General features: G+C 46.1%; 1 protein-coding gene across 10 annotated transcripts in view; it reads left to right on the top strand.

The window, feature by feature from the left end:
* The window catches only part of slmapa (sarcolemma associated protein a), a 156,199-nt gene extending 140,211 nt beyond the window's left edge, over positions 1-15,988 (top strand). For 9 of the 10 annotated variants that reach the window (XM_039016583.1, XM_039016584.1, XM_039016586.1 and 6 more), the window contains 4 exons: positions 1,002-1,173; positions 1,583-1,717; positions 6,499-6,586; positions 11,839-15,988. In XM_039016583.1, coding sequence (XP_038872511.1) covers positions 1,002-1,173; positions 1,583-1,717; positions 6,499-6,582 — 391 coding nt within the window. In that variant the 3' untranslated portion in view covers positions 6,583-6,586; positions 11,839-15,988. Of the gene's footprint in view, positions 1-241; positions 976-1,001; positions 1,174-1,582; positions 1,718-6,498; positions 6,587-11,838 lie in introns of those variants that run through there. The other variant, XM_039016588.1, reaches the window with a different exon arrangement.
* Positions 15,989-23,104: the final 7,116 nt, after the last annotated feature.

Genomic DNA, 23,104 nt, shown 5'->3' with positions numbered 1-23,104 from the left:
TGTGCTAGCCTGGTACGGCGTGGGTGGATAAACTGTCAGCTGTTTATTAGCTGGGTGGGTGTGAGGGCTTCAACAGCAGCAGTGTGCAGGAGCTGACTTGGGACAGAGGCAGCATGGAGAGGAGAGAGTAAGAGTGATGGGGGGGGACGCTGAAGTACACATCTACAACAGACTAACCTTATTATTACATAACTATCCCATCCATGTGCTGACCACCCTCCCCTGTCCTCCCTCTCCTCAGTTCCAGGGAGCAGACTGCAGTTACATAACTATCCATCCATGTGCTGACCACCCTCCCCTGTCCTCCCTCTCCTCAGTTCCAGGGAGCAGACTGCAGTTACATAACTATCCATCCATGTGCTGACCACCCTCCCCTGTCCTCCCTCTCCTCAGTTCCAGGGAGCAGACTGCAGTTACATAACTATCCATCCATGTGCTGACCACCCTCCCCTGTCCTCCCTCTCCTCAGTTCCAGGGAGCAGACTGCAGTTACATAACTATCCATCCATGTGCTGACCACCCTCCCCTGTCCTCCCTCTCCTCAGTTCCAGGGAGCAGACTGCAGTTACATAACTATCCATCCATGTGCTGACCACCCTCCCCTGTCCTCCCTCTCCTCAGTTCCAGGGAGCAGACTGCAGTTACATAACTATCCATCCATGTGCTGACCACCCTCCCCTGTCCTCCCTCTCCTCAGTTCCAGGGAGCAGACTGCAGTTACATAACTATCCATCCATGTGCTGACCACCCTCCCCTGTCCTCCCTCTCCTCAGTTCCAGGGAGCAGACTGCAGTTACATAACTATCCATCCATGTGCTGACCACCCTCCCCTGTCCTCCCTCTCCTCAGTTCCAGGGAGCAGACTGCAGTTACATAACTATCCCATCCATGTGCTGACCACCCTCCCCTGTCCTCCCTCTCCTCAGTTCCAGGGAGCAGACTGCAGTTACATAACTATCCATCCATGTGCTGACCACCTCCCCTGTCCTCCCTCTCCTCAGTTCCAGGGAGCAGACTGCCAGTCTGAACAGCAGTCTGGAGAGTCTGGAGAAGTCCCGGGGAGAGATGCAGAGTAGACTGGGTTCACTGCAGGACCAACACCTCCAGGACGCTAACAAGCTGCAGTCACAGCTGGCCCAGGCTGCTAGCAGGACACAGAGCCTGCAGAGAGAGGTATTATGATACAGTACACACACAGCTGGCCCAGGTACCAGCCACACACAGCTGGCCCAGGTACCAGCTATCCCAGGCACCAGCCACACAGCTGGCCCAGGTACCAGCTATCCCAGGCACCAGCCACACACAGCTGGCCCAGGTACCAGCTATCCCAGGCACCAGCCACACAGCTGGCCCAGGTACCAGCTATCCCAGGCACCAGCCACACACAGCTGGCCCAGGTACCAGCTATCCCAGGCACCAGCCACACACAGCTGGCCCAGGTACCAGCTATCCCAGGCACCAGCCACACAGCTGGCCCAGGTACCAGCTATCCCAGGCACCAGCCACACACAGCTGGCCCAGGTACCAGCTATCCCAGGTACCAGATGAATCTCACATGAATCTCTCTCTTCTCCCTCTCCAGTATGAGGACACCCAGACCTTGCTATCTGACCTGAGGCAGCGTTATGAGAGGACAGAGCAGGAGAAACGCTCCATCAACGAGGAGCTGGAACAGTGTAAATTCAACCTCAAACTGCTGCAGGACAAGGGCAAGAATGTAAGTAGCGATACCATAATCCCATTTCCTGTCCAGAAGCCACCAGGCCTTTTCTCTGTCTCTCTCTGTGTGGTTCATTTACTATACTACATAGGCAAGTCAGTTAAGAACAAATTCTTATTTATAATGACGGAATTTGTGCAAATTCATTCAAAAACAGAAATTCCTTATTTACATAACTATTCAGACCCTTTGCTATGAGATTCAAAATGGAGCTCAGGTGCATCCTGTTTCCATTGATCATCCTTGAGATGTTTCCACAATTTGGAGTCCACCTGTGGTAAATTCAAATGATTATATATGACTTGGAAAGACACACCTGTCTATATAAGGTCCCACAGTTGACAGTGCATGTCAGAGCAAAAACCAAGCCACGAGGTCAAAGGAATTGTCCTTAGAGCTCCGAGACAGGATTGTGTCGAGGCACAGATCTGGGGAAGGGTACCAAAACGTTTCTGCAGCATTGAAGGTCCCAAAGAACACAGTGGGCTCCATCATTCTTAAATGGAAGAAGTTTGGAACCACCAAGACTCTTCCGAGAGCTGGCCGCCCGGCCAAACTGAGCAACCGGGGGAGAAGGCCCTTGGTCATGGAAGTGACCAAGAACCCGATGGTGACTGACAATAGCAGGAATAGAACAGAACTACTGACAATAGGGGTGGCAGCGTAGCCTAGTGGTTAGAGCGTTGGACTAGTAACCGAAAGGTTGCAAGATCGAATCCCCGAGCTGACAAGGCACAAAATCTGTCATTCTGCGCCTGAACAAGTCAGTTAACCCACTGTTCCTAGGCCGTCATTGTAAATAAGAATTTGTTCTTAACTGACTTGCCTAGTTAAATAAAGGTTAAATAAAAATAAAGTTAGTTAAATAAAGGTCAACTATATTTTTTAACAAAACAAATCAGTGTTGGGGACTGACATGAGAATATTAAAAAAGGATGTAAGCCAGTTTTGGGCCGTTCTAGTAGTTTCTGTTAGTAGCAAAGTCCAGAAGTTGTCATCAGATGTGGTGATGGGTAATTTTGTGGGTTCTTGTTCTATTTTTGAGCCCCAATTATCCTCGGGCTACTTTTTAATACAATCCTGGTGGAAGGACTGGGGGGAAGAAATGTCAACATCAACCCTACTGCGTTTAGGATGGGGAATGCGAACACAACCACAGCCTGTGGCTCTTACTCACTACCTGCTTCTAGAACCTCTTGCACTGAGATGCATTGCCTTAGACCGCTGCGCCACTCGGGATTACTGATGGATGTTGGCAGATCAAAAGTTGCTGAATATGTTCAACGTGATGACTTCAGTCTCTGAAGAAACTACTTCTGCCCTGGTCAAGATTAACAAATAACACACACAAATGCCCTGAGACATCAAATCAATCTCAGTCCTGAGACGTCAACAAGACTGGGATTCAATCTGATCACGCTTTGTCGACAATGCACCAGTTAAAGGCAATTTTCCTGCGTTGGCGGAAGAGTTGCATATGTTGGCTCAAACAGAAATGACATTTATAATGGAGAGTTGTGGACACAGCAGGATCTGGTTAAATCCCGGCCTAAGAGTGATCCGCTTTCATAATCGGTGTACGCATTAAGTTCCAGTGTGTTTGTTAAACCCCACTCTCTCTCTCCACTGTCCTTCTCCTTGTCCCATACTCTTACTGTTGTTGTGTTCAGCTTCTAGATGTGGTGTGACATGTACAGTTGATATCGGAAGTTTACATACACCTTAGCAAAATACATTTCATCTCAGTTTTTCACAATTCCTGACATTTAATCCCAGTAAAAATTCCCTGTTTTAGGTCAGTTAGGATCACCACTTTATTTTTTAGAATGTGAAATGTCAGAATAATAGTAGAGAGAATGATTTATTTCAGCTTTTATTTATTTCAGCTTTTATTTATTTCATCACATTTCCAGTAGGTCAGAAGTTTACATACACTCAATTAGTATTTGGTAGCATTGCCCTTAAATTGTTTAACTTGGGTCAAATGTTTCGGGGAGCCTTCCACAATCTTCCCACAATAAGTTGGGTGAATTTTGGCCCATTCCTCCTGACAGAGCTGTGGTAACTGAGTCAGGTTTGTAGGCCTCCTTGCTCGCGCACGCTTTTTCAGTTCTGCCCACAAATGTTCTACAGGGTTGAGGTCAGGGCTTTGTGATTGCCACTCCAATACCTTGACTTTGTTGTCCTTAAGCCATTTTGTCACAACTTTGGAAGTATGCTTGGGGTTATTGTCCATTTGGAAGACCCATTTGCGACCAAGCTTTAACTTCCTGACTGGTGTCTTGAGATGTTGCTTCAATATATCCACATAATTTTCCTCCCTCCTGCAGCAAAGCACCCCCACAACATGATGCTGCCACCTCCGTGCTTCACGGTTGGGAAGCACTCCCCCTTTTTCCTCCAAGCATAACGATGGTCATTATGGCCAAACAGTTCTATTTTTGTTTCATCAGACCAGAGGACTCCAAAAAGCACGATCTTTGTCCCTATGTGCAGTTGCAATCCGTAGTCTGGCTTTGCATACTATTGTTTGTACAGATGAACGTGGTACCTTCAGGTGTTTGGAAATTGCTCCCAAGGATGAACCAGACTTGTGGAGGTCTACAATTTTTTTTTTCTGAAGTCTTGGCTGATTTCTTTTGATTTTCCCATGATGTCAAGCAAAGAGGCACTGAGTTTGAAGGTAGGCCTTGAAATACATCCACAGGTACACCTCCCATTGACTCAAATGATGTCAATTAGCCTATCAGAAGCTTCTAAAGCCATGATATAATTTTATGGAATTTTCCAAGCTGTTTAAAGGCACAGTCAACTTAGTGTATGTAAACTTCTGACCCACTGGAATTGTGATACATTTAATTATAAGTGAAATAATCTATCTGTCTAAACAATTGTTGGGAAAATTACTTGTGTCCTGCACAAAGTAGATGTCCTAACCGACTTGCCAAAACTATAGTTTGTTAACAAGAAATTTGTGGAGTGGTTGAAAAATGAGTTTTAATGACTCCAAACTAAGTGTATGTAAACTTCCGACTTCAACTGTATCTATACCTGTGTTCAGCTTCTAGATGTATCGTGACATGTATCTATACCTGTGTTCAGCTTCTAGATGTATCGTGACATGTAGCTATTTCTGTGTTCAGCTTCTAGATGTATCGTGACATGTAGCTATGCCTGTGTTCAGCTTCTAGATGTATCGTGACATGTATCTATACCTGTGTTCAGCTTCTAGATGTATCGTGACATGTAGCTATTTCTGTGTTCAGCTTCTAGATGTATCGTGACATGTAGCTATGCCTGTGTTCAGCTTCTAGATGTATCGTGACATGTATCTATACCTGTGTTCAGCTTCTAGATGTATCGTGACATGTATCTATACCTGTGTTCACCTTCTAGATGTATCGTGACATGTAGCTATACCTGTGTTCAGCTTCTAGATGTATCGTCCTCCTGCCCCATCCTCCTCCTGCCCTATCATCCTCCTGCTTTCTGCCCTTTCCTCCTTCTGCCCTATCCTCCTCTCGTTCTGCCATATCCTCCTCTCCTTCTGCCCTATCCTCCTACTGCCCTGGCCTCCTGCCCTATCATCCTCTCCTTCTGCCCTATCCTCCTACTGCCCTGGCCTCCTGCCCTATCATCCTCCTGCTTTCTGCCCTTTCCTCCTTCTGCCCTATCCTCCTCTCGTTCTGCCATATCCTCCTCTCCTTCTGCCCTATCCTCCTACTGCCCTGGCCTCCTGCCCTATCATCCTCTCATTCTGCCCTATCCTCCTTCTGCCCTATCATCCTCTCCTTCTGCCCTGTCCTCCTTCTGCCCTATCCTCCTCCTGCCCTATCCTCCTTCTGCCCTATCCCCCTCTCCTCCTGCCCTATCCTCCACTCCTCCTGCCCTATCCTCCACTCCTGCCCTATCCTCCTCCTGTCTTCTGCCCTTCTCCTCCTGCCCTATCCTCCTTCTGCCCTATTTTCCTCCTGCATCCTTCTGCCCTAATATCCTTCGGCCCTATCCTCCTCCTGCCCTATTCTCCTATTGCCCAACATCCTCCTGCCTTCTGCCCTATCCCCCTTCTGCCCTACATCCTCCTGCCTTCTGCCCTATCCCCCTTCTGCCCTACATCCTCCTGCCTTCTGCCCTATTTTCCTACTGCATCCTCCTTCCCTATTTCCTCCTCCTGCCCTATTTCATCCTCCTGCTCTATCCTCCACTCCTCCTGCCCTATCCTCCTATTGCCCTACATCCTCCTACCTTCTGCCCTATTATCCTGCGTCCTTCTGCCCTAATATCCTTCGGCCCTATCCTCCTCTCCTTCTGCCCTATCTCCTTCTGCCATAATATCCTTCGGCCCTATCCTCCACTCCTCCTGCCCTATCCTCCTATTGCCCTACATCCTCCTGTCTTCTGCCCTATTATCCTGCGTCCTTCTGCCCTAATATCCTCCTGCTCTATCCTCCACTCCTCCTGCCCTATCCTTCTGCCCTATCTCCTTCTGCCATAATATCCTCCTGCCCTATCCTCCACTCCTCCTGCCCTATCCTCCTATTGCCCTACATCCTCCTGTCTTCTGCCCTATTATCCTGCGTCCTTCTGCCCTATCCCCCCCCCTTCCCTCTCAGTCCTCCTCTTCTGTTGATTTTTAAATCCAACTGGCACCTCTCTTCAGTTTTCTGTTTATTTATTCATTTAGATAATTTTCCCATTATTGATTTAGTTTTGATGAGTTTATAACAATTTATTATTCTATTTAATTATTCTCTCTGATTGATCCCTCCCTCCTTTAGCCATCCATATTGCAGCCTGTCCAAGCCATTTTCATCGGCCTTATCCTGGCCTTGCTGTATTGGTGCTTCAGCCAGTTGTGGTAGAAAGGTACACCCGACGTTCTGTTGAGTTGGTGTCGTCTCTCATCTGTTGTCTTCATCATCCTCTCTAACTCTACAGTGCATGGCTATCATTCATTGAACCACTCCTCCTGCAGCTGCACCAACACTGGGGAGAACTAACACTGGGGAGAACTAACACTGGGGAGAACTAACACTGGGGAGAACTAACACTGGGGAGAACTAACACTGGGGAGAACTAACACTGGGGAGAACTAACACTGGGGAGAACTAACACTAAACACCAACACTGGGGAGAACTAACACTAAACACCAACACTGGGGAGAACTAACACTAAACACTAACACTGGGGAGAACTAACACTAAACACTGGGGAGAACTAACACTAAACACCAACACTGGGGGGAACTAACACTAAACACTAACACTGGGGAGAACTAACACTAAACACTAACACTGGGGAGAACTAACACTAACACTGGGGAGAACTAACACTAACACTGGGGAGAACTAACACTGGGGGGAACTAACACTAAACAATAACACTGGGGAGAACTAACACTAAACACTAACACTGGGGAGAACTAACACTAACACTGGGGAGAACTAACACTGGGGGGAACTAACACTAAACACTAACACTGGGGAGAACTAACACTAAACACTAACACTGGGGAGAACTAACACTGGGGAGAACTAACACTGGGGAGAACTAACACTAAACACCAACACTGGGGAGAACTAACACTAAACACTAACACTGGGGAGAACTAACACTAAACACTGGGGAGAACTAACACTAAACACCAACACTGGGGAGAACTAACACTAAACACTAACACTGGGGAGAACTAACACTAAACACTGGGGAGAACTAACACTAAACACCAACACTGGGGGGAACTAACACTAAACACTAACACTGGGGAGAACTAACACTAAACACTAACACTGGGGAGAACTAACACTAACACTGGGGAGAACTAACACTGGGGGGAACTAACACTAAACACTAACACTGGGGAGAACTAACACTAAACAATAACACTGGGGAGAACTAACACTAAACACTAACACTGGGGAGAACTAACACTAACACTGGGGAGAACTAACACTGGGGGGAACTAACACTAAACACTAACACTGGGGAGAACTAACACTAAACACTAACACTGGGGAGAACTAACACTAACACTGGGGAGAACTAACACTAAACACTAACACTGGGGAAAACTAACACTAAACACTAACACTGGGGAGAACTAACACTAAACACTAACACTGGGGAGAACTAACACTGGGGAGAACTAACACTAAACACTAACACTGGGGAAAACTAACACTAAACACTAACACTGGGGAGAACTAACACTAAACACTAACACTGGGGAGAACTAACACTAAACACCAACACTGGGGAGAACTAACACTGGGGAGAACTAACACTGGGGAGAACTAACACTGGGGAGAACTAACACTAACACTGGGGAGAACTAACACTGGGGAGAACTAACACTAACACTGGGGAGAACTAACACTGGGGAGAACTAACACTAAACACTAACACTGGGGAGAACTAAACACTAACACTGGGGAGAACTAACACTAAACACCAACACTGGGGAGAACTAACACTGGGGAGAACTAACACTGGGGAGAACTAACACTGGGGAGAACTAACACTGGGGAGAACTAACACTGGGGAGAACTAACACTAAACACTAACACTGGGGAAAACTAACACTAAACACTAACACTGGGGAGAACTAACACTAAACACCAACACTGGGGAGAACTAACACTGGGGAGAACTAACACTAACACTGGGGAGAACTAACACTGGGGAGAACTAACACTAAACACTAACACTGGGGAGAACTAACACTAAACACTAACACGGGAGAACTAAACACTAACACTGGGGAGAACTAACACTAAACACCAACACTGGGGAGAACTAACACTGGGGAGAACTAACACTGGGGAGAACTAACACTGGGGAGAACTAACACTGGGGAGAACTAACACTAACACTGGGGAGAACTAACACTGGGGAAAACTAACACTAACACTGGGGAGAACTAACACTGGGGAGAACTAACACTAAACACTAACACTGGGGAGAACTAACACTAAACACTAACACTGGGGAGAACTAAACACTAACACTGGGGAGAACTAACACTAAACACCAACACTGGGGAGAACTAAACACTAACACTGGGGAGAACTAAACACTAACACTGGGGAGAACTAACACTAAACACTAACACTGGGGAGAACTAACACTAAACACTAACACTGGGGAGAACTAACACTAACACTGGGGAGAACTAACACTGGGGAGAACTAACACTGGGGAGAACTAACACTGGGGAGAACTAACACAGGGGAGAACTAACACTAAACACTAACACAGGGGAGAACTAAACACTAAACACTAACACTGGGGAGAACTAACACTAACACTGGGGAGAACTAACACTAACACTGGGGAGAACTAACACTGGGGAGAACTAACACTGGGGAGAACTAACGCTAAACACTAACACTGGGGAGAACTAACACTAAACACTAACACTGGGGAGAACTAACACTAAACACTAACACTGGGGAGAACTAACACTAAACACTAACACTGGGGAGAACTAACACTAAACACTAACACTGGGGAGAACTAACACTAAACACTAACACTGGGGAGAACTAACACTAAACACTAACACTGGGGAGAACTAACACTAAACACTAAACACTAACACTGGGGAGAACTAACACTAAACACTAACACTGGGGAGAACTAACACTAAACACTAACACTGGGGAGAACTAAACACTAACACTGGGGAGAACTAAACACTAACACTGGGGAGAACTAACACTAAACACCAACACTGGGGAGAACTAACACTAAACACTAACACTGGGGAGAACTAACACTAAACACTAACACTGGGGAGAACTAACACTGGGGAGAACTAACACTAAACACCAACACTGGTGAGAACTAAACACCAACACTGGGGAGAACTAACACTGGGGAGAACACTAAACACTAACACTAAACACCAACACTGGGGAGAACTAACACCAACACTGGGGAGAACTAAACACTAAACACCAACACTGGGGAGAACTAAACACTAACACTGGGGAGAACTAACACTAACACTGGGGAGAACTAACACTAACACTGGGGAGAGCTAACACTGGGGGGAACTAACACTAAACACCAACACTGGGGAGAACTAAACACTAACACTGGGGAGAACTAACACTGGGGAGAACTAAACACTAAACACCAACACTGGGGAGAACTAAACACTAAACACCAACACTGGGGAGAACTAAACACTAACACTGGGGAGAACTAACACTAACATTGGGGAGAGCTAACACTGGGGGGAACTAACACTAACATTGGGGAGAGCCAACACTGGGGGGAACTAACAGTAAACGCTAACACTGGGGAGAACTAACACTGGGGAGAACTAACACTAAACACCAACACTGGGGAGAACTAACACTAAACACTAACACTGGGGGGAACTAACACTGGGGAGAACTAACACTAAACACTAACACTGGGGAGAACTAACACTAAACACTAACACTGGGGAGAACTAACACTAAACACTGGGGGAGAACTAACACTGGGGAGAACTAACACTAAACACCAACACTGGGGAGAACTAACACTGGGGAGAACTAAACACTAAACTTGGGGCTGATCAATTCTGGTTCTGGAGGACCGAAATCCTGAAACACTTCTGGGTTTTGTTTCTATCTGGTAGTCCCAGACTCACCTGGTCTGCGTTTACACAGACGGCTTAATAACTGATATTAGTAGTCCAAAGATCAGAATTGGTCTGCCTGTGTAAACACAGCCCTATTGTCCCAGGTCTGAACCAGGTCTGAACCAGGTCTGAACCAGGTCTGAACCAGGTCTGATGGAACAGGTAGATACAAATTAAAAGTGTTTTGGCACTCCAGGACCTGAGTTGAACGGCCCTGCGCTAAACAAACCTATCGAAATAATATTATCAGTATAGACCAGGGGGAAAGACAACCCTGTTCCTGGAGTGCTGCCAATACTGCAGGGTTTTGTTCCAACCAGGCACCACATCTGACCAACTGAGCTAAGCTGATCAGTTCAGCGATCTGACTAAATTTAAACACACCTGGTCTTCCATGTTGGTTAAATCAAAAACATGAAGTGGATACGGCACTCCAGGATCAGGATGACCTACCCTTGGTCTCTATACAGTCAGTCTCCTACTGCACTGTTTCCCAGCTCCGGTCTTCCAGTACCCCCAACACTACACATTTTCGTTGTGGCCCCGGACGAGCACACCTGATGTTGGGAAACACTGTTCGACGAATACAGTCATGGAAGCCTGCCGTCTGTCTTGCTGGGATCACTAACTCACCAAGGCTTATTCTGGGGGATTGTTTCACCTTTTACTTATTTTTTAAACTATTTTTCTCATTATTGCTTTATGACCATCATACTTTGACCATCATACTTTATGACCAGCATACTTAATGTAATTTATGACCGTTGTGCTTTATGACCGTCGTGCTTTATGCCCGTCGTGCTCTATGCCCGTCGTGCTCTATGCCCGTCGTGCTTTATGCCCCTCGTTCTTTATGCCCGTCGTGCTTTATGACCGTCGCGCTTTATGACCAGCATACTCTATAACCGTCGTGCTCTATGCCCGTCGTGCTCTATGCCCGTCGTGCTCTATGCCCGTCGTGCTCTATGCCCGTCGTGCTCTATGCCCGTCGTGCTTTATGCCCCTCGTTCTTTATGACCGTCGTGCTCTATGCCCGTCGTGCTTTTGCAGCTTAAAATGTTTTCTTCTTCCTTTTTATGTTGATGAACATGTATTTTTGTCATTGTTTACTCAGAACAGGAAGGTCCTGTTTGTTTTCCATTTTCCATCTTTTTCTCCCGTGAGGTATCTCAACTGGCTCACTCCCAGGGAATCTTTCTCTTGCATGCTTATCTCAATCTCTCACTTTCCTCCACCTGACCAGTGTAGGCTAGCTGATGGCCTGGACTTCAACTCTAACTTTCTCTCTCTCTCTCTCTCTCTCTTTCTCGCTCTGTGTCTCGCTCTCTCTCTCTCTTTCTCTCTCTCTTTCACGCTCTCTCTATCTCTCTCTGTCTCTCTATCTCGCTCTCTCTCTTTCTCGCTCTCTCTCTCTGTGTCTCTCGCTCTCTCTCTGTATCTATCTCTCTCTCTGTCTCTCTCTCTCGCTGTCTCTCCTTGCAGATTGGTTGGAGCCCCTGGATACCAGTGGTAGCAGTGATGGTAGCAGTGACAGCAGTGGTACTTTACCACAACTCCAAGAGCACCTCGAACTGAGGAGGCAGCGACCTATATAACCACACCTCCTGTACCACCTCTACCTGTCTACCAGGCCTGCCCTGGCCTCCACTCCTCCTGCCCACCTTGGCCTCCCTCAACACCCCAACTTCCCGCCCTTATAGCCCCCTGATCGATCCTCCAGGGCTGCTACCCCTTTGTCTCCTTGATTGATAGATGTATTAATTAATTAATTGATTACCTCCCGTCTGGTCTAGTAGTTCCCCCACATAAAGGCCCTCTGCTTTAAACTGTACAAAGTCAAACTGTATATATATATATATATATAGAGAGAGAGAGAGCGAGAGGAAAGATGAATACAATTAGTCATTTCTACCATAGATTAAATACTATATCAGCAGTTATTGTTTTCTGTTCTTAATCAGTTGGATGATGGGAATATTGGTCATTGTATTATTATCATTAAAGTGGCCTAAACTAGGCTTTGTTTTAGTTTTTCTGATGGGTACCAAACCTTTTCTTATTTTCTTTGGGCTCCAGGTTGTTTTTAGAGGAGTTGACTTCCTGTGTGGTTGGTTTACCATGTTGGGGTTGTTCACGTGCTATTACAAATATGGGTTTAATATTGAAGCCAAAAATCATCAACGTGATTATTTGTTACATCCCTAATGGTCGAACCCTATCCCTGTATGTTGCCCTGGGCAAAGGTACTGCACTATATAGGAAATAGGGTGCTGTTTTGGGAATGTCCGGCCTTCATGAGAGACAAGGGGTTGTTAAAGTGCCTATTGAAACTAAACAGAAGCCAATTCTAAACAACTAAGTTATTGAAACCCATCTGGTGTGTGTAGGTAACTGGGTTTATACCGACATGTATCTCTGCTGAACTATTCCGTCTTGTTTTATCTATGTATTGTAAAAAAATATATAATAACTATGGACAAAATATTCATCATGTTTAAAACGACACTACAGAAGTTGTTATTTGGATGTGATACTAGATGAATTTTGTTAACTTTGGAGATATGTTGACTCGAACACAGTTTATTTGGCGTCTGGGTTTTTAGCCACAACAAGACATTATGGGCACAAAACCAAACCCCTTCAGTTGATCACGTGTTAAAGGCTGTAGTGGACTGGACCAGTAGTCTGTGTCTCTAAACTCTAGCCTGCTAACTCTGGGTTCTTGGCCCATGTGCAGATGGTAACCTACCCAGGGCAAACTCCGAACCTTATATGGTATGACGACGATTAATCTGTTGTAAAAAAATAAAAAATAAAAAGTTTAATATGGGCTATGATGGGACCAGAGTTTTTACATCGGGTCAAATGGGTTAAAAACTAAAAACCTCCTGGCCTTGGGTATATGAAAATATGTCAAACTGTAGCAACCTTGTAGTTGTTCGTAAGAATTATATTTTAAAGAAGAGGGGGGGGGGGGGGGGGGGGGGGTCCTACTGTATACACAGAGAAAGCAACATGATTGGACAATAAAACTCATAGGGCTGAGCTTGCTGTATGCAGGTTTGCATCGTGTGGTCTTTCCCTATGCAACTGTAGGCCTAATGAAAATTTACCTCAGTCTTGTCAGCTATTGTGGTTATTGATTCATTCCAGTCTAGGTAGCCTAGTCAGCCCGAGTTTGAATGTATAACCAAATTTGATCCCATTCACATTTTCTCAGAAACAAAATGAGCTATAAATACAGGACGTTACTGCTTAATTTACCCTGGCCAGAGGGACTGGGCACGGTAGAGGCTAGACTGCAGCTGTCAGTAACCAACAGTTGATCAGACTGAGATCGCTGATATGTTTAGGTGTATAGGCTGCTACATTTATGGAAGAGTTTTTTTTTTTTTTTTTTTTGCTTGTGTCTGTCGAGAGTGATGTGTTGTCATGCTTGCTAAATAAATACTGGAGGAACGTGGAAAGCCTTGAGCTTTGTGCCTGGCCTGCACTTCCTGCGGTTTCCATGAATCTGATTGGTCAAGACATGCAAAGAGCCTGCAGCAGCACTCCGATGTGAAGGACAGACATTTGTTTTGTGCAAGTTGACAAATCGGTCTAAAAAAATAACAGCACTTTGTGTATTTTATCAAACTAAATCCAAAGTGGTGTTAAATGTAGTGCCTCACCTGATTTGAAAAGCGATGTGCCCTCATGTTTACCCATGTCTGGTTCTAGTCCCATCCCTGCCCATGTCTATGGTTCTAGTCCCATCCCTGCCCATGTGTCTGGTTCTAGTCCCATCCCTGCCCATGTCTATGGTTCTAGTCCCAGACCCTGCCCATGTCTATGGTTCTAGTCCCAGACCCTGCCTGTGTGTCTATGGTTCTAGTCCCAGACCCTGCCCGTGTGTCTATGGTTCTAGTCCCATCCCTGCCCATGTCTATGGTTCTAGTCCCAGACCCTGCCCATGTCTATGGTTCTAGTCCCAGACCCTGCCCATGTCTGGTTCTAGTCCCAGACCCTGCCCGTGTGTCTATGGTTCTAGTCCCAGACCCTGCCCGTGTGTCTATGGTTCTAGTCCCAGACCCTGCCCGTGTGTCTATGGTTCTAGTCCCAGACCCTGCCCGTGTGTCTATGGTTCTAGTCCCAGACCCTGCCCGTGTGTATGGTTCTAGTCCCAGACCCTGCCCGTGTGTCTATGGTTCTAGTCCCAGACCCTGCCCGTGTGTCTATGGTTCTAGTCCCAGACCCTGCCCATGTGTCTATGGTTCTAGGCCCTATGTACTTTATGGGTTCTAGTCCCCAGGCCCAAGCACACAGTATGTTTTGGGTTCTAGTCCCCAGACTGTTCTCTGTACTTTATGGGTTCTAGTCCCATACCAATATGTTAATGGTTGTATTCCCAGCCAGCCAGAAAGACCTCTGTACCACAGATCACTACTCCAAACTCACCTGAGGATGAATCTGCTGCCTTACCTGTCTGTGACATGGAGTTCCCCGTCTCTCACCTCCAGACAGCTATAAACATGTCGGACTGGTTGGTTTGGCATTATTTGTTATCCTACCACTAAGCACAGTGATGTTCACTACCAGTCCAGTGTGGTTTATAAAGAGGTTGAAAGGTCAAAGGTTAACCTGGGTGTTGTGTGTTGAGACTGGATCAATGTGAATCAGGGAGACGATCAACATGACGAAAGAAGGAAAGTTTAAGTGTTTACCGTTGTGTGTGTGTGTGATGCCTAGTCTGGTTAAAACAGACGTAATGCTGGCATCACCATTAAGCTCCCTGATTCAGTGTGGAACCAGGATCATACATTGGCTTTGCAAAGCAGCTATTCATCCTATTTCACTGTGTCAGTACATGTCATTTTCAACACCCCTGATCTAAACCCTATCCTGTGACACCACCACCTAAGCACAGGACTGGACTATACAGGAGACACCAGGAAGGAGGAGGTGGAGGAATGATGAGGTTAGAATCAGGCCAGCCAGCCAGCCAACCAGCCAGCCAGCCAGCCAACCAGCGGGACACCTTGAACTACATCCGTGTTAGTCACACAATCACACAGTGACATCACTCAGTAACTGTGTGTTTACATCACAAGGCCTCGCGTCGATCATCATCTGAAGGACACAACAACAATTCCCTTTTTCACGCTTTCCAAATGTGATGTTTATCGCTAGAATGTGTACAAAATAAGAAAGCCGTCTCAAGTCACCCCACAGTATGTGTTTTGGATATACAGTGAGCTCCAAGAGTATTGGTACACTTTTTGTTGTTTTGGCTCTGTACTTTAGATTTGAAATGATACAATGACTATGAGGTCGAAGTGCAGACTGTCAGCTTTAATTTGAGGGTATTTTCATCCATATCGGGTGAACCGTTTAGAAATTACATCACTTTTTGTACATAGACCCCCCTATATACAGTAATTTCTGTTCAGCTGGATTTAATGAAAATACCCTCAAATTACAGCTGACAGTGCACTTTTGACCTCAGTCGTTGTTTCTTTTCAAGTCCAGAGTGCTGGAGTTCGAGCCAAAACAACAAATGTGTGACTGTCCCAATACTTTTTTTGTTTTGTTCACTGTGTGTGTTTGTGTAAATATACATTCTTCGACACAAAATAAAAGCTGATACTCAAGTGATATTGGTCACATCATTCAACCTGCCGCTTGAGCTGATATTCTAATAGGGTGGGTCGGGGAGTCTGTGTGGGCCTATCAATAATACACTTAACCTCAGCCCGTCCCAAATGGCACCCTATTCCCTATATAGTGCACTACTTTAGACCAGTGCCCTATTCCCTATATAGTACACTACTTTAGACCAGAGCCCTATTCCCTATATAGTGCACTACTTTAGACCAGTGCCCCATTCCCTATATAGTGCACTACTTTAGACCAGAGCCCTATTCCCTATATAGTGCACTACTTTAGACCAGGGCCCTATATAGTGCACTACTTTAGACCAGGGCCCTATATAGTGCACTACTATAGACCAGGGCCCTATATAGTGCACTACTTTAGACCAGGGCCCTATATAGTGCACTACTTTAGACCAGAGCCCTATTCCCTATATAGTGCACTACTTTAGACCAGGGCCCTATTCCCTATATAGTGCACTACTTTAGACCAGGGCCCTATATAGTGCACTACTTTAGACCAGGGCCCTATATAGTGCACTACTTTAGACCAGGGCCCTATATAGTGCACTACTTTAGACCAGAGCCCTATTCCCTATATAGTGCACTACTTTAGACCAGGGCCCTATTCCCTATATAGTGCACTACTTTAGACCAGGGCCCTATTCCCTATATAGTGCACTACTTTAGACCAGTGCCCCATTCCCTATATAGTGCACTACTTTAGACCAGAGCCCTATTCCCTATATAGTGCACTACTTTAGACCAGAGCCCTATTCCCTATATAGTGCACTACTATAGACCAGGGCCCTATTCCCTATATAGTGCACTACTTTAGACCAGGGCCCTATTCCCTATATAGTGCACTACTTTAGACCAGAGCCCTATTCCCTATATAGTGTACTACTTTAGACCAGAGCCCTATTCCCTATATAGTGCACTACTATAGACCAGTGCCCTATTCCCTATATAGTGCACTACTTTAGACCAGGGCCCTATATAGTGCACTACTTTAGACCAGGGCCCTATATAGTGCACTACTATAGACCAGGGCCCTATATAGTGCACTACTTTAGACCAGGGCCCTATATAGTGCACTACTTTAGACCAGAGCCCTATTCCCTATATAGTGCACTACTTTAGACCAGGGCCCTATTCCCTATATAGTGCACTACTTTAGACCAGGGCCCTATATAGTGCACTACTTTAGACCAGGGCCCTATTCCCTATATAGTGCACTACTTTAGACCAGTGCCCTATTCCCTATATAGTACACTACTTTAGACCAGGGCCCTATTCCCTATATAGTGCACTACTTTAGACCAGTGCCCTATTCCCTATATAGTACACTACTTTAGACCAGAGCCCTATTCCCTATATAGTGCACTACTTTAGACCAGAGCCCTATTCCCTATATAGTGCACTACTTTAGATCAGGCCCCTATTCCCTATATAGTGCACTACTTTAGACCAGGCCCCTATTCCCTATATAGTGCACTAACAGTAGTGCACCCCCCCCCCCCAAGTCTTCATGTTTCAGTTCAACATGCCACCATTCATTATTTATATGAGGGTTTCAATCACTCAGTTTAATCAGTTATTGTTGGCTTTTTTGTTTGGGTTTATTTCAGTTGTAACTTTGGCTAAAATCAATTGGTACATAAAAAAAACATTTTTTACCTCCCCCACATTTACAGTATCGGTATTTTTCTAAGCGTAATAAAAAAACTGCGGTTTATTTTTTTTCCTGTATATTCATATATTTAGATGTTTCATGATCAAACTGATTAAAGTCTCATGTGTTTTTAATCAGCATAATTCTCGTACCTCCTGAACAACACAGGAATCCAGTCATTTTGGTCATCTGAAAATAATTCGCATCAAATTATTTTATCACCAGTTTTATTAGACTACTTAAAGAGTTACTGAAGAGTACAGACTGAGTATAGTTTGGTAAAGTACTGTAGTTTATACAACCAACACAGGGAAGGTCAGAATATCTATACAATTGTTCGGTGTTTCTTACTGAATCATATCATACTGAATTATTTGTATATAATTTATTCAAACGTTTTGTTATTAAAAGAAAATAGTTTGTCATTTATTATTCCAACGGGTTTTGATTTCCTCCTGAAAAAGAACGATTAAAGAATCCGTCAGTCGCTTTCGCGATACCAAGCCAGTGGCACACACCGTGTTCTCAACATAGTTCTATTTGAATATTATTATTTTTTGTTTAACAACCTCTACACGATCGGTGTCCCCGCCGGACGGTTGAACTAACGTGCGCTAATGCGATTAGCATGAGGTTTGTAAGTAACAAGAACATTTCCCAGGACAGTAAGTTTGATCCCTTGCTGTCTCTGGCTCCACACCCACCCAGCTATCTAGATGTGCGAAGGTTCGGGTATTTTCTGTAGGGAAGCTAATGATCCATCATGTATGACATTCAGATGATGAAGGGAAAAAACATAGAAAACGCATGTTTTTTGTTTGTTTTTCTTTAAAAAAAAAAAAGGGGGTCCGATCCTAAAGATGTAAAAAATTATATTTTGTAAAGAAATTGAAAGTTATACTAGAGTTTACAGACTACATGTAAGTATTTGCAATAGCGTGATGTGCATGAGTTTAATAAAACAACTTTACTTTCCAGCATGTCTGTCATTGTGACTCTGTAGTCATATATTATTGTCTTAGGTTACACTTTATTTTCAAGTTCTTATTTTAATACCATTTATACCATAAACACCACTTAGGGTTAGTTAAGTTGTCTAGAGGGGTCTGTAGTGTTGTCTAGAGGGGTCTGTCTGTAGTGTTGTCTAGAGCGGTCTGTCTGTAGTGTTGTCTAGAGGGGTCTGTAGTGTTGTCTAGAGGGGTCTGTAGTGTTGTCTAGAGGGGTCTGTAGTGTTGTCTAGAGGGGTCTGTAGTGTTGTCTAGAGGGGTCTGTAGTGTTGTCTAGAGGGGTCTGTAGTGTTGTCTAGAGCGGTCTGTCTGTAGTGTTGTCTAGAGGGGTCTGTAGTGTTGTCTAGAGGGGTCTGTAGTGTTGTCTAGAGGGGTCTGTAGTGTTGTCTAGAGGGGTCTGTAGTGTTGTCTAGAGGGGTCTGTAGTGTTGTCTAGAGGGGTCTGTCTGTAGTGTTGTCTAGAGGGGTCTGTCTGTAGTGTTGTCTAGAGGGTCTGTAGTGTTGTCTAGAGGGGTCTGTCTGTAGTGTTGTCCTAGAGGGGTCTGTAGTGTTGTCTAGAGGGGTCTGTAGTGTTGTCTAGAGGGGTCTGTCTGTAGTGTTGTCTAGAGGGGTCTGTAGTGTTGTCTAGAGGGGTCTGTCTGTAGTGTTGTCTAGAGGGGTCTGTAGTGTTGTCTAGAGGGGTCTGTCTGTAGTGTTGTCTAGAGGGGTCTGTCCTGTAGTGTTGGTCTTAGAGGGGTCTGTCTGTAGTGTTGTCTAGAGGGGTCTGTCTGTAGTGTTGTCTAGAGGGGTCTGTCTGTAGTGTTGTCTAGAGGGGTCTGTCTGTAGTGTTGTCTAGAGGGGTCTGTCTGTAGTGTTGTCTAGAGGGGTCTGTCTGTAGTGTTGTCTAGAGGGGTCTGTAGTGTTGTCTAGAGGGTCTGTAGTGTTGTCTAGAGGGTTCTGTAGTGTTGTCTAGAGGGGTCTGTAGTGTTGTCTAGAGGGGTCTGTCTGTAGTGTTGTCTAGAGGGGTCTGTCTGTAGTGTTGTCTAGAGGGGTCTGTCTGTAGTGTTGTCTAGAGGGGTCTGTCTGTAGTGTTGTCTAGAGGGGTCTGTAGTGTTGTCTAGAGGGGTCCTGTTGTAGTGTTGTCTAGAGGGGTCTGTAGTGTTGTCTAGAGGGGTCTGTCTGTAGTGTTGTCTAGAGGGGTCTGTCTGTAGTGTTGTCTAGAGGGGTCTGTCTGTAGTGTTGTCTAGAGGGGTCTGTCTGTAGTGTTGTCTAGAGGGGTCTGTCTGTAGTGTTGTCTAGAGGGGTCTGTCTGTAGTGTTGTCTAGAGGGGTCTTCTGTAGTGTTGTCTAGAGGGGTCTGTAGTGTTGTCTAGAGGGGTCTGTCTGTAGTGTTGTCTAGAGGGGTCTGTAGTGTTGTCTAGAGGGGTCTGTAGTGTTGTCTAGAGGGGTCTGTCTGTAGTGTTGTCTAGAGGGGTCTGTAGTGTTGTCTAGAGGGGTCTGTCTGTAGTGTTGTCTAGAGGGGTCTGTAGTGTTGTCTAGAGGGGTCTGTCTGTAGTGTTGTCTAGAGGGGTCTGTAGTGTTGTCTAGAGGGGTCTGTAGTGTTGTCTAGAGGGGTCTGTAGTGTTGTCTAGAGGGGTCTGTCTGTAGTGTTGTCTAGAGGGGTCTGTCTGTAGTGTTGTCTAGAGGGGTCTGTAGTGTTGTCTAGAGGGGTCTGTAGTGTTGTCTAGAGGGGCCTGTCTGTAGTGTTGTCTAGAGGGGCCTGTCTGTAGTGTTGTCTAGAGGGGCCTGTCTGTAGTGTTGTCTAGAGGGGTCTGTAGTGTTGTCTAGAGGGGTCTGTAGTGTTGTCTAGAGGGTGTCTGTAGTGTTGTCTAGAGGGGTCTGTAGTGTTGTCTAGAGGGTCTGTCTGTAGTGTTGTCTAGAGGGGTCTGTCTGTAGTGTTGTTAGAGGGGTCTGTCTGTAGTGTTGTCTAGAGGGTCTGCTGTAGTGTTGTCTAGAGGGGTCTGTAGTGTGTCTAGAGGGGGTCTGTCTGTAGTGTTGTCTAGAGGGGTCTGTCTGTAGTGTTGTCTAGAGGGGTCTGTAGTGTTGTCTAGAGGGGTCTGCTGTAGTGTTGTCTAGAGGGGTCTGTAGTGTTGTCTAGAGGGGTCTGTAGTGTTGTCTAGAGGGGTCTGTAGTGTTGTCTAGAGGGGTCTGTAGTTGTTGTCTAGAGGGGTCTGTGTAGTGTTGTCTAGAGGGGTTCTGTCTGTAGTGTTGTCTAGAGGGGTCTGTCTGTAGTGTTGTCCAGAGGGCTGTCTGTAGTGTTGTCAGAGGGGTCTGTCTGTAGTGTTGTCTAGAGGGGTCTGTAGTGTTGTCTAGAGGGGTCTGTCTGTAGTGTTGTCTAGAGGGGTCTGTAGTGTTGTCTAGAGGGGTCTGTAGTGTTGTCTAGAGGGGTCTGTCTGTAGTGTTGTCTAGAGGGGTCTGTCTGTAGTGTTGTCTAGAGGGGTCTGTCTGTAGTGTTGTCTAGAGGGGTCTGTAGTGTTGTCTAGAGGGGTCTGTAGTGTTGTCTAGAGGGGTCTGTCTGTAGTGTTGTCTAGAGGGGTCTGTCTGTAGTGTTGTCTAGAGGGGTCTGTCGGGGTGTTGTCTAGAGGGGTCTGTTGTAGTGTTTGTCTAGAGGGGTCTGTAGTGTTGTCTAGAGGGGTCTGTGTAGTGTTTGTCTAGAGGGTTCTGAGTAGTGTCTAGAGGGGTCTGTCTGTAGTGTTGTCTAGAGGGGTCTTGTCTGTAGTGTTGTCTAGAGGGGTCTGTCTGTAGTGTTGTCTAGAGGGTCTGTCTGTAGTGTTGTCTAGAGGGGTCTGTCTGTAGTGTTGTCTAGAGGGGTCTGTCTGTAGTGTTGTCTAGAGGGGTCTGTCTAGTGTTGTCTAGAGGGGTCTGTAGTGTTGTCTAGAGGGGTCTGTAGTGTTGTCTAGAGGGGTCTGTAGTGTTGTCTAGAGGGGTCTGTCTGTAGTGTTGTCTAGAGGGGTCTGTAGTGTTGTCTAGAGGGGTCTGTCTGTAGTGTTGTCTAGAGGGGTCTGTAGTGTTGTCTAGAGGGGTCTGTCTGTAGTGTTGTCTAGAGGGGGTCTGTAGTGTTGTCTAGAGGGGTCTGTCTGTGTTTGTCTAGAGGGGTCTGTAGTGTTGTCTAGAGGGGTGTAGTGTGTCTAGAGGGTCTGTAGTGTTGTCTAGAGGGGTCTGTCTGTAGTGTTGTCTAGAGGGGTCTGTCTGTAGTGTTGTCTAGAGGGGTCGGTAGTGGTTGTCTAGAGGGGTCTGTAGTGTTGTCTAGAGGGGCCTGTCTGTAGTGTTGTCTAGAGGGGCCTGTCTGTAGTGTTGTCTAGAGGGGCCTGTCTGTAGTGTTGTCTAGAGGGGTCTGTAGTGTTGTCTAGAGGGGTCTGTAGTGTTGTCTAGAGGGGTCTGTAGTGTTGTCTAGAGGGGTCTGTCTGTAGTGTTGTCTAGAGGGGTCTGTCTGTAGTGTTGTCTAGAGGGGTCTGTCTGTAGTGTTGTCTAGAGGGGTCTGTCTGTAGTGTTGTCCAGAGGGGTCTGTCTGTAGTGTTGTCCAGAGGGGTCTGTCTGTAGTGTTGTCTAGAGGGGTCTGTAGTGTTGTCTAGAGGGGGTCTGTCTGTAGTTGTCTAGAGGGGTCTGTAGTGTTGTCTAGAGGGGTCTGTAGTGTTGTCTAGAGGGGTCTGTCTGTAGTGTTGTCTAGAGGGGTCTGTCTGTAGTGTTGTCTAGAGGGGTCTGTCTGTAGTGTTGTCTAGAGGGGTCTGTAGTGTTGTCTAGAGGGGTCTGTCTGTAGTGTTGTCTAGAGGGGTCTGTCTGTAGTGTTGTCTAGAGGGGTCTGTCTGTAGTGTTGTCTAGAGGGGTCTGTCTGTAGTGTTGTCTAGAGGGGTCTGTAGTTGTCTAGAGGGTCTGTAGTGTTGTCTAGAGGGGTCTGTGTTGTCTAGAGGGGTCTGTCTGTAGTGTTGTCTAGAGGGGTCTGTCTGTAGTGTTGTCTAGAGGGGTCTGTCTGTAGTGTTGTCTAGAGGGGTCTGTCTGTAGTGTTGTCTAGAGGGGTCTGTAGTGTTGTCTAGAGGGGTCTGTGTAGTGTTGTCTAGAGGGGTCTGTAGTGTTGTCTAGAGGGGTCTGTCTGTAGTGTTGTCTAGAGGGGTCTGTCTGTAGTGTTGTCTAGAGGGGTCTGTCTGTAGTTGTCTAGAGGGGTCTGTCTGTAGTGTTGTCTAGAGGGGTCTGTCTGTAGTGTTGTCTAGAGGGGTCTGTCTTAGTGTTGTCTAGAGGGTCTGTCTGTAGTGTTGTCTAGAGGGGTCTGTAGTGTTGTCTAGAGGGGTCTGTAGTGTTGTCTAGAGGGGTCTGTAGTGTTGTCTAGAGGGGTCTGTAGTGTTGTCTAGAGTGTCTGTCTGTAGTGTTGTCTAGAGGGGTCTGTAGTGTTGTCTAGAGGGGTCTGTCTGTAGTGTTGTCTAGAGGG

The sequence above is a fragment of the Salvelinus namaycush genome, chromosome 20 (genome assembly GCF_016432855.1).
Source record: "Salvelinus namaycush isolate Seneca chromosome 20, SaNama_1.0, whole genome shotgun sequence".
NCBI lineage: Eukaryota > Metazoa > Chordata > Actinopteri > Salmoniformes > Salmonidae > Salvelinus > Salvelinus namaycush.
This window is presented reverse-complemented; position numbering and strand designations above follow the sequence as displayed.